The 12,059-nt window shown below is 36.4% G+C and overlaps 1 protein-coding gene across 1 annotated transcript in view; it reads right to left on the bottom strand.

Annotated features, from left to right (window-relative positions):
* Nucleotides 1–5,864: 5,864 nt before the first annotated feature.
* Nucleotides 5,865–12,059, bottom strand: part of LOC142341599 (uncharacterized) — a 46,059-nt gene continuing 39,864 nt past the window's right edge. Inside the window, exons 7-8 of the mRNA XM_075392680.1 lie at nucleotides 7,182–7,372; nucleotides 5,865–6,866 (exon numbers count right to left, since the gene is read on the bottom strand). Coding sequence (XP_075248795.1) covers nucleotides 6,538–6,866; nucleotides 7,182–7,372 — 520 coding nt within the window. The 3' untranslated portion in view covers nucleotides 5,865–6,537. The remainder of the gene's footprint in view (nucleotides 6,867–7,181; nucleotides 7,373–12,059) is intronic.

The following is a 12,059-nucleotide window of genomic DNA, read 5'->3' on the forward strand; positions in this document are numbered from 1 at the left end:
TTTTCTGAAAATATACATCCAATTTTGTTGCATTGCAGGCGCAGAATTACATCTACAAATATGTGATAAGTATGCACAAATCGTCCAAAAAAGTAAATGACTTCCCAATAGTTAAGGATAGTCATCAAACCGACAAAACAATGAGCGAATAGAACAAAACATTTCCACACAACAGCCACAATAATTTGAAATCTGATCGTCAGCCATCTTTGCGGTATTTACGAAAATAATCAACAGAAACAAACGGTTGGTTAGCTCGTCAGAAAACGAGATCCCTTAATTTTTTTTTATTCAGGTTCACTCAAAGTATATTTACTCCAAATTTTCTTCTAAATATAATTGCAGTCCTCCGCGCTTTTTTCCGCATGTTCAAAGTACATGAACATTCACGACGACAGATTACATGAAAGGATCTCTAATTCCTTCTCATTAACTCAGTTGCAACTAAAGCGAGGATAAAGTAGCATTCATCAGCTTTTAAAAACGCTCCAAATGTCAAAAAGTGTGTGCCATTTTCAATATATCTGATAGCTAGGTTTCGTCCTGTCTTAATGGGATGATTAAAAGAATAATAAAAATATCAATAAGCCTCGAGGTGGGCAGAAGAAACTGCGCTTTATCTAGAGCAATTGAAAAGCACAATGAATACGACAGAAACAAAAAGCCTCAGCTACAAAACAAAACACGCAGAGAAATTATAGTAAAATAAAACTTTCTACATATCCCTTGTTATTGACATCGATAATATTCATCAATAGGTGCTAAGCATTTACCGCAAAATGTCATAATCAGTGTAAACATAACATACAAATAATGATCCAGAATACAAGAAATTTGAACAAAAAAAGGCACGTGGAAACAATGTAATAAAGGTAATCGACTAAGGTACTTTGAGAGACATCACCAAAGGACAGACTAAGAAGAAAGGCAAGTCGACGCACATACCGAGCCCTTCACTGCCAACCCCCCCAAGAGGCATCGAAATTGTGCGCCACATGACAATCATGGTAATTATACCATAATGGGGGGCTATAATTTCATGGGGGGCTATAATGGGAAAGACCGTAATTCTATAATAAGAGACCGTTTTATTAAGTTTCATTTAGAAAAACTTTGTATTTTCAATAATTAGTTAACAAGAAAATCGACATAGACTAGCACGCTCCTGATTAAATCGTCGCTTCAATCAAATTCCTCTCTAGGTTTTAAATTTATATTTCGACAACAGTAACGTAATAGGCTGCAATGCAATACGTTATGCAAACTTTTTTTCAGACTGCAATTTATATATTATATATATACATAATGCGTTTTTGTGTGGTACTTTTGACCTCAGTTTTTTTTGCTAGAGTTGTTGTTCATCTGCTGTAGAGAAATTGCTTATTGTCCGCGATGTTTTCTCACTCAACTGAATGAAGGGAGATTTAAATCCGGGGAAAGCAACGTTTATGCGATAGCCCCCGTAAGTCGATATCTTTGCCTCACATTGTTTGTGTACGCCAATTTTAAATTTTGTGGAAAGCAGTTGCAATGCAAGCAGACGAGAGCTCTGTTGCGACTGTGTTCAACTTTATTGGACCCAGTCTGAAGTTGTGAATAGCGTTGATTAATAGCTCTGGAAAATCGGAACAAAACTGTTGACATTTCAGCGTCAATTTGATAAATCCGATTGTTTTGTGGGAACAAAAAACACGATGTCTTTTAATGTATGTTTTTTTAAAATTTATTTAAAAATGATTGTTAAGTTTGAACGGATGCGCAGAACACTATCATACAATCAACACGTGGCTCATCGTCTCTGTTTTGTGGTTAGTTTTCTGTCAGTGGTTTTCAAGTGTTCGGGTATACACTTGCTTGATACAAAATTTTGTTTTGATTGAGCCCAGTTTAATTAGTCTAAAGAGAACGGCGATTTCAGATCATGACATATAAAATTCATCTGGTTTCCATCATTATTTTTCTTATATAATAGCCTCATAGCGATAGCTGGGGCTATTATTGGCCTTCTCTTGATTTTTTACAAGGTTTTTTCAGAATTTGAATTGTATTGGGGCGCACTTTTTTAATGATCTGTTCACATATATTCATGATTTTTGAAGTCAAATTGGAGTAGCGATTTTGGTCACCACCTGACAATATCGATGACTTTTGTGGGGGGGGGGGCGAATTGCCTTTCTTTGTATTCTGTCCTTCGGTTATAATTCCCAAAAATCTTTAGTCGATTACCCTTACTACATCGTTTCCACGTGCTTTTTTTGGTTCCAAATTCTTGTGTTCTGAATCAATATTTATATGTTAACACTGATTAGGAAAATTTTGCGATAAACGCTTAGCGCCATGGTATGAAGACTAACGATGTCGATAACATTCTAGGGGCCTACCTAACCTAATCTGGTTTTTGGAACACATGCGAAATTCACAGCTGGGCGATTTTAAAGAGCTGTTTTTACTTCACGAGATCTAGCAGTTTTGTCGGGGCCAGTGAATGTCCTTGTCACACGTCCTTAGGGCCAAATTTCTCTCGGATTCCAACCTTCAAGTACCCAACCGAAATCGTTGACTTCAAGCTTTGATTTTGGATTGGTCCGATTCCATCGAGCGTTCAGAGTAGGCAAGTACTCTCGGACCAGTCTCTTCCATATTGCCTCAAGTTGTCTGATCTGCGTCTTTGTCTTCAAAAAAAGGTTCTCGTTGAATACACACGCGCATTAACTAAACATTCTGACAATGGTTTTGAAGACGTCCAGAATCAATTTGGCAGAAACCAGATTCAAAAGAAGAGCTCGTTTTACTATCTGAACAAGCCTCTCAGAATGTTTAGTTAATGCGCGCCCTTTGACGCACGTCAGAAGCGACAACGAAGACAAGGATCCACTAACCCCAAATCACTCTGATTGGTCGAGACTTTCCTAACATACCAGCTTGTGTATTCAACGAAAACCCTTCTTTGAAGACAAAAACTTGGACACAGATCAGACAACTTGAGGCGATTTGAAAGAGGCTGGTCCGAGAATACTTGCGTACTCTGAACGCCCTAAGGAAATGGACCAATCGATAATCAAAGCTTGAAGTCAATGATGACGTTTGGGAAGTGGACTTGAAGAATTTTCCCTCAGGACGCGTGACATGGACGTTCACCGGCCCCGTCCAAACAGCTAGATCTTCTTAAGTTAAAACCGCTCTAGGTCCTTTAAATCGCCCAGCTGTGAATTTAGCACAAGTTTCCCATAACCAATCCAGACAGGTTAGGCTAGGTAGGCCCCGAGAATGTTATCGACATCGATAATCTATCTTCATACATTGGTGCTAAGCATTTACCACAAAATCTCATGATCAGTGTAAACAAAAAAATATTGTTTCGAAGCATAAGAGTTTGGAACCAAAAAAGGAACGTAAAAACGATGTAATAAAGGTGATCGACTAAGGATTTGAAAAAAAATCAACCAAGGAAAGACTACAAAGAAAGGCAAGTCGACGCCCCAAACGGAGTCCCCCACCCCCCAAGAGGCATCCATATTGTCATCTTGACACCAAAAAAATACATTAGTAAGTCAAAAGATTAAAAAACAGAACAATTCACCACAGTAAATTGTGTACCAAAACTCATTGACACGAAAATTAAACTTAAATAAAAAACCGACCCAAAAAATAATTTAAAAACCCAAATCATTAGCAGAAAAATTATGATGCTAACGTCTTCGAAAGCCGTAGCTCTCAGAACTATAAGAATTCATACTCCTTCGAAAAAGTTTATTTGTTGAACGATAAACCCTTTTTCTCATCAGCTCAACAACTAGACAACTACAAAATGAGAAAGATCTACTTACCAACGAAATAAAATAAAATACTCAATGCAGGTTCTCCTTTACCATTGGCAAACTGTTTTACACAACGGGCCAAAAAAAATTAGTTAAAACGTTTGCTAGATCCAAATACCTAGACATCGGTGTAATCAAACGTGATCATAACGAAATTTTAACGGAGAATGAAACATTGATCTTCAGTACAATTATTTGATGGCATTCGAGAGAAAATAAGCCCGCGCCGCAGAACATGTATCAACATATAATGTTGGAACTGTTAAATTAAAAAAATAATAATTTAAACAAAATTCCTAATTCCAAAGAGTGAGGTATGTCAATAAACAAACGACTAATCACAGTGTCGCATGAGCACCAAAAAACCTCTCTTTTGAGCTATCCGCCTTTTCAAGTTACTTTGATTGCATTCCGCTGTTAGATATACTACTTCTTGTTGAGAGAACACAAGGGCTAGTATCAAAACTAACAAGCACTAGATATGTTAATTAAAACTTATAAGAACAAAGTTCAAGTAGCCGACATCTGAAATTGTGCTTTAGGGGTTGATCCCATTTTTAATTTTTGATACTGATTCTGCTGATTTTAGATCGCTTTGCTGAGAAACGGCTGCTTTAAAACACTTCGAGCAGAATGAGCGTAAAGCAAAAATTTTTGTACGACGAAGTAAGAGAAATACGAACGCAACAATAGCCCGCTGAAATGTTAAGGACCGCCATAAAAAACTGCTAAAAAGCGCGAAAATTGGTTGAGTTAAATCTAAAACAAAATGACAAACATCGATTGATTTGCTCTCGAAAGACAGGCAGGGCAATTTAAATTGAAGGGGGCATAGCTTAGAGATGTTTCATGGGTGATAAAACTGCGATACCACAGGGAATCAGACCGCTGACCTCCAAGATGCCCGTTCAAAGTCTCAACCGCTACGCTAAAGATTTTTTCTCTGTCGCTCACAATCGCTTTTATAATATCAACTTTTTTTCAGAATGAGGGCAACTTAGATCACTCATTAATGAAGAACTCAAGCTTGAAGAAGTCTGTGTCCGAGAATAAAAGCACAAAAATGGTCAGGCAAAAATTTCTCAAAGAAGACACGATTACAATAATTGCTTTAAATTTTGATTGTTAGTATTAAAAACTGCTGTGAAAGAGCTGCACCTGATCAAAAATTGCTTGCTGTTCAAATATTATTTTAGACCCACTTTCCTAGCTCCTTTTCAGAATATTCAAAGAAAAACTCAGTTTTCTCTCTGATTGCTTTTTGTTCAGCATATTGACCTAAACACTTCTTTTAACGTGCGCGATTTGACTTCTTCTTAAACACATCCTCTAAAAATAGCAGTCAATGATTAAAAAACAAATCACCATTAATCCTATTGGAGTCGTAAAAAGATGACAGCGCCTAAATAAAAATTCTAAAATCTTTGAATTTAAAAAAAAAACAGAAAAACCGCAATATAGCAACGCTCAGTTTACAGCTATAAAAAATCCCAGGGTATTACGATACAGCTACACTCAGTTTAGAGGTTTGCAGCGATGGAAAACGTTTCAAAAATGCCGCATGTTGACACAAAATATCCCTGTTTGCGTGAACATTGTCAGACCTACTTTTTCCATTCTCATAAAAACGCATGACCAAACACCACTCCACAACTAACTTTCTCTCCGCTTTTGACTTTTGTTCAGCCAATTGACCCAAACTATTTGCTTTCACGGGTACCAATACAAACAACGTGCACACAACTGACATCAGAACAACGCTTTGCTCAATGGTTAATACAATCATTATAGGAACCTTTGTTGGAAACGCAAATTTCAACTGATTCTGCCCTGAAAAGCTTTAGTTGCAATTTATGAAGTGCAAGTTAATGGTACTGCATGTTAAAGAATGCACACACGAAAGATTGCAACCTGAGATTTCAAAAAATTTCTGTGCTTTTGCGTCAATCGATTTTAATACTATATTATTTTTTGAAAATTGATTTTGCTTCAATCAGTTGGAAAGCATGTGGAAAAAGTGCACATTTTTAAGTTTAAAAACATAAATAAACATCAAATTTTTATTTCGTATGTCATTCCTAAATACAAAATTTTGATTTGCACAAATTTAATAAATTTTGATTGCCTCTATTTACTGCACAGAGCACAACATGAGCTGCTAACCCAAACATGAATTCGTAGATATTATTCCAAAGTAGTGTATGCCCTTAACACAGATTCTGTTCTTGTTTCATACGAGGTACTCTAATGATAAGATACAAATTTAGAACTTGCAACGGAAGAATAGAATGTAAGCTTTAATCACATAAGCTAATCAACTGAAATGTGTGACAACAGGAGAAATAATTAAAGACATCTATTAAATAATCGGATCTTTTCCGGTTGTGCCCCCGCTTAACTTGCAACTTGTCCCCAGCATACTACTTGCGCACCCTTTGCGCACGTATTCTATTTTCACATAATTATTTACTATGTAATGCACGCGCTCTCTATCTGGGGTGCGTTATGTTCCGCGGAAGGGGTGAGGCGGTACAAACGGAAAAAAAATCCGAATAATCTAGCTCAACTCTGCACTCGTATATAAACTAATTTCCATTTTTTTAATTTACGTAGCTTAAAAGGCCAAGAGGCCAATCTTTGATTACTCTTGTAGCCAAGAACGTCTATCCAATCCATTCAACACCATACGAATTTCACACAGGTGGGGCCCATCCCCCTATTAGGCAGTGGCTTCCATAATTGTATCGAGGTTGATATTTTGCTGAGCTCGTTTCCGAGAGGTGAAAAGCTCGTCACAAATCGCATCGACGACTCTCAAATCCATGCAATTCTGGAATGTAGACAAAACTAGCTTGTAAACTGTGGTCTCGCTGTTGTTCATAACTAGCTTCACTAGCTCGTCCATCTTAAGCTTCTTGTTATGCGCGTCAATTTTGAAGATATCCAAAAAAGCTCTTCCAAGTTGGACTTGTGCTGGCTTTTCAAGAGATAGAAAGTAGCGAGTTAACTTTTGTTTGACTTCGGGTTCAAGTGACCAGGTTTGTGCATCTAAAGACATCAATACAGCAACATTAGAACTTACCAAAAATCCAGCCAGATCCTTATCAAATTAACTCGGGATAATAACGTAACGATTGAATACTAGTCGAATCGGGCAGGCTAAGAACGTCTATTTGAGAGATCAGAATTGCTCTTGTTAAAAAATCTTACGACTAGCGTATTGGACAAGTATTCTCTGACTACTGGTTAACGATATTCTCTGAAGATGTAACCATTAAGTATTCGTCAAAAATTGCCATAACATCACAGCGAATATTCTTCAAAGCCTTTCTACAAAATATCAATAAATTAAAATGCTCTAACCTCCGTATATTTTGTGTACCATGTGAACTTTCCACTTGATCTGCTCGTCTGGACTCCTGGCTGAGAGCAGTTCCAGTAAGTCCTCGTTGGACGTCGTGTCGTGTGCAGAGGCCACAATATCGCTCGGTTTCAATTCGAAAAGCTTCAACTGAACTATTGTGTCTGAAAGCTGCCTACTGTACATGTTCCGCCTGAAAATTATTCCCCAATATTCAGTTTACCGCATTTTTACAATGCATTATATCAAAAAGTAATGAGTAGTTTTCAGTGAATTCAGGTTACTGCCTCATTTTGCTAATAGCCTTTGTTGCTAACATTTAATTTACCAATTCAATTGGAATTGCTCTTATCTAAAATTGGATAATAACAGACTGTCGAATATAGCTGCGAAATAGACTTGCCTGCAGTAGAAACAGATACAGATCTAAGTTGATGGATTCGCAGTTCAAACTCATAAACCTACTTAGGTAAATCAAATCTTTCAGAAAAAATCTGCCTAATTCTTTTCGTTACCTCCTTATTAAATACCTTAATCACGATGGAGTCAATTATTGTTCTTGAAGGATTTGAGATTAACCTCAAATGATCTTAAATTCAGAGTTAGAAATCATTTGGAGAGTCAATCATGCTCAAAAACTTGATGTAAACCGGTTCAAGCTCACTGCAAATGACAAATAAAAAACTGCTGTTTTAAAACATAAACCGACACACGTCGGACAAATTGTTCTCTAATGAATGGCAAGGCAATTTAATTACTTTAATGGGCGCAGCAAATTCCGCTAGTGAGGGGCTTGAACAAGCGCTCTCCGGTGTACTAGACTGAAGCATTAACCAGTCGACTATCAGGACTCAGTAATATCCTATCTTACAATCGATTTTTGTTACAGCAACAGACTTGATTTCTGATTATTTGCAATTTACATCACGCAAAAAATCAAGTCACGCGTGAAAAAGTCACTCGAGAAGTAAAATCAAAAGAAACAAGGTAGCACAAAAACGCAACAACAGTAGAGCAAGCATTTTGCATTAAAAGACATACAAGTTTACAAAAACTGCTTTAAACTTCGTTCTAGAGCAATTAAAAACTAGACCACTAAAGATTCATTGTAACTGAAAAACTAGCCAGAAAAAAAAACAAAAACATAGCAGGACAAGTCCTGACGTACAATTCAAAGAATTTTTATTGACTAAAAAAAAACTAGACCTAGAACGCACTTTGAGTGAATTGGGAAAACCATTTCCGAAAAAAAAATCAAACAAAAAAAAACAGAAAATCGATGTCAAAATGCCGCATATGAACAAAAACCACTAGCGAGAAATGGAAATTTGGTTCAAACAAAAAAACTAGATCTAGAATGAACCAAGAATGGATTAGGAGAATCATTTAGAAAAAAATCCGATCAAAAAAATCGAAAAAACAGTAAGAATCAAAGTAAAATTGCAGCATGTGAACAAAAAATCACTAGCGAGAAAGCGAATTTTTGTTCAAACACCGTTTTCTTAATCTACTTTAAAATTAGAGCGAAAAAATTTTACACCGCAAAACCACTCGCTTTTTCGCTCCATTTCCTGTTTCGGCGTGACCAAAATCACTACTCCAATTTGACTTCAAAAATCATGAAAATGTGTGAACAGATCTTAAAAAAAAGACAGCGCCCCCAATACAATTCAAATTCTTTGAATTGTAAAAAACGAACAGAAGAAAAATTACTGCTTGTGAACAAAAAATCCCAAACGAGAGAATTTTTGTTCACACACCGTTTTCACATCTTACATAATTTGTACCACTCTGAATAATAGATGTTAAACACAAACCGACTAATGTCGGAAGAATTGCTCTCGAGCGACAAGGGTAGAAAAACATTTCACCCCACCGGGATTTGAACCATTGACCTCCCGCTTCATAACTATATTCACTGCCAACTGTGCTATTTGGCTCTTATTTTTGCTATGCTGCAACCGACTTTATATTAGCAACAAGCTGTACTTCGGAGTGAGAGCAATAGAGATCACTCAAAAATGAAAGACGAAAGCGTGAAAAGTCACTTGAGAAGTCAAAGAACGTTCTAGTAGAAAAGCGCAAATTTATCAAGCGAAAAATGTGCATAAAAAAGATGAACATGTTTACAATAATTGCCATGAACTTCGCTCCAGAGCAATTAAAAAAATCAGTCGAAAAAACTCACGCTGAAAAAATTCACTCTGTTAAACAGCTCACTTTTTCCTTCTACTTACCCTTTTGACATAACTAAAATTTTTATCAAAAATCATTAACATAAGACAGCAGATATTAACATAGCTGGCAGATTGCCGGAATAGCTGCGAAAGAATAGACTTGCGTGCCGTATAATACGGATAGAAACAAATAGATCTAAATTTAAAAAAATCGACGCCGCTCAAAAAGCTAGATAAAACATCGATAAATTAACAAAACTTGTTAAAATTCATAACACAGATAAATTAACAAAACTTGTTAAAATTCATAACACAGACCACTATTGGGGACCTTTACTGCACATATGAAATTTCTTTGACGTTAAAATAATTCAAGTTAAACTAAAGTTTTAAAAGTGCAAGTCATTTTATTGAGTGAGGCAAGTCACGTATGATCAAAAATTAATCACGCAACTTATCTTAAAAACTTTGATAGAGAGAGAGAGAGAGAGAGATACAGATATAAGTTGAAAAAGTTATCGACGGCGCTCAAAAAGCTATGTAAAAAAATTAAACGATAAATTAATAAAGCTTGTTAAATTTCATTGCGCAGAAGTCTTTTCATTAGGGACCCGTATTACACATATGCGTTCCTTTGACCTGAAACTTATTCAAAATAACTTAAATTTTAAAAGTGCAAAAGTCATTTTATTGAGTGAGGTAAGTCACATGATCAAAATCTAATCACGCAAAAAACTTTTGCTAGAGAGAGAGAAATGACGTCACGCGCGCAAATGCCGTTATTGCGAGGAAGAAACCATTCCGAAAATTTGACTTTTTCATCTTTGGTGTGTGAACAAATGTAAACCGAAAAAGAGCGTCAGACGACGAAACAAAAAAAAACATAGCAGGACAAGTCCTGACGTACAATTCAAATAATTTTCATTGACTAAACAGAAAAATATACCTAGAACGGACTATGATTGGATTGGAAAAACCATTTAGAAAAAAATCCGATCCAAAAAATCGAAAAAACAGTAAAAATCAAAGTGAAATTGCCGCATGTGAACAAAAAACCACTACCGATAAAGCGAATTTTTGCTCCAACACCGTATTCTCACTCTACTTTAAAATTAGAGCGAAAAAATTTCACGCCGCAAAACCACTCGCTTTTTCGCTCCATTTCCTGTTTCGGCGTGACCAAAATCACTACTCCAATTTGACTTCAAAAATCATGAAAATGTGTGAACAGATCTTAAAAAAAGACAGCGCCCCAATACAATTCAAATTCTTTGAATTGTAACAAGAGCACCTTTATATAGCTCCGCTCAGCTTCCAGCTTTGCAGCAATAAAAATAAAATTTGCATTGTAAAAAAAACAGCAAGCGCAAAATAGCGTCAATCAATTTCAATTGGTCTAAAATGTATTGCCAAAGGATTGACAAGTGATTGCTTTCGCCACTAGCTAGCTAAGGTTTAGGGAAACAGAACGGGCGTGGGGTGGATGAATTGGCGAGGGGGTGAGGTGAATTGGTACAGGGGTCAAAATCTACGAACCTTGAAATTATGTATCGCAAACATATACTCGAAACAGAGTCTAGCGATCGATCTAAGAGAACTTAACTTAATGCCCTCCGGGCGTTAACTTTTTATCCCCATTTTGAAGTCCAAAAGTCAAGTGTCAGCTGAAAAATTTGTCAAGCGGAAAAATGCATTAAAAAGACCGCAGATTAATATAATTACTAAACTTCGTTTGAGAGCAATTAAACATAACCGACAAGCGTCGGATGAATTGCTCCCAAACAAATGCCGTGGGACTGACTTAAGTTGTACCTTACTTTCATGGCTCATCAAAAGTGGAAGTTAGGGGGGGTGCACAAACAGTAGGGTAGGGGAAGGCCGAAATTTTACTCAAAACTTAAAAATCAAATTAAATAACCTCAGCAGTTCTATGAAGCATGCATTAACAGCTTATTAAGTACAAGTTAGAACAAAATCTTAGTCGACTGAGGGACTTAAAGCCAGGACACGAGGGCGCTTGCGCCCGAGTGCTGGGCACGATGCCCTCAGGAGACTAAGATTTTGTTCTGACGCATTTAGAGAACCAACGGGTAAAACCTTAACAAGCTAACTCGGGCAAATTGCTCTCAAGCAACCGGCGAGCGGTTGGCTTCGTCGGTTTAGTGACGCTAGCTTTAGCTTGATTTAACTCTGCAACTTTGAGTTTTATAGCCTTGTTAGTAAAAAAATCAAATAAAAAACTGATATTTTAAATAGCAAACTTTAAAAAAAATTCCAAATTTTGCAATTAAAATGTTCAAAACTATTTTTTGTCTCTGCGATTATGTCAAGTAAACTATCTGCAAGACTTGAAAAGCCTCGTTGGCCAGTAATGATTGTTAAACTCAAGAAAACGACAAAAAAAGACAAAAATTTTGAAAACAATCGCAAATTCTACCGAAATCCTGCTAAGATCATAATATTTAAATCTTCAAAACCATTTTAATGTCTCACAAGACTATCCCGAAAACCCTTTTCCAGCTTAAAATAGTTTCACTGGCTCATAAATATCCATAAACTTGGTACATAATAATTTTACAAAAACTTGAAAAATTTAAACTTTATCAAAAAATGGCTTAAGTTGAAGTCATTAAAACATTGATAACCATTCGATTAAGTCTAGAAACTATGCAACAGCTTACTATCAAGCCTTGGAGGAGGCCC

Source organism: Convolutriloba macropyga, chromosome 6, assembly GCF_964194025.1.
Source record: "Convolutriloba macropyga chromosome 6, txConMacr16.3, whole genome shotgun sequence".
NCBI classification, from domain to species: Eukaryota; Metazoa; Xenacoelomorpha; order Acoela; family Convolutidae; genus Convolutriloba; species Convolutriloba macropyga.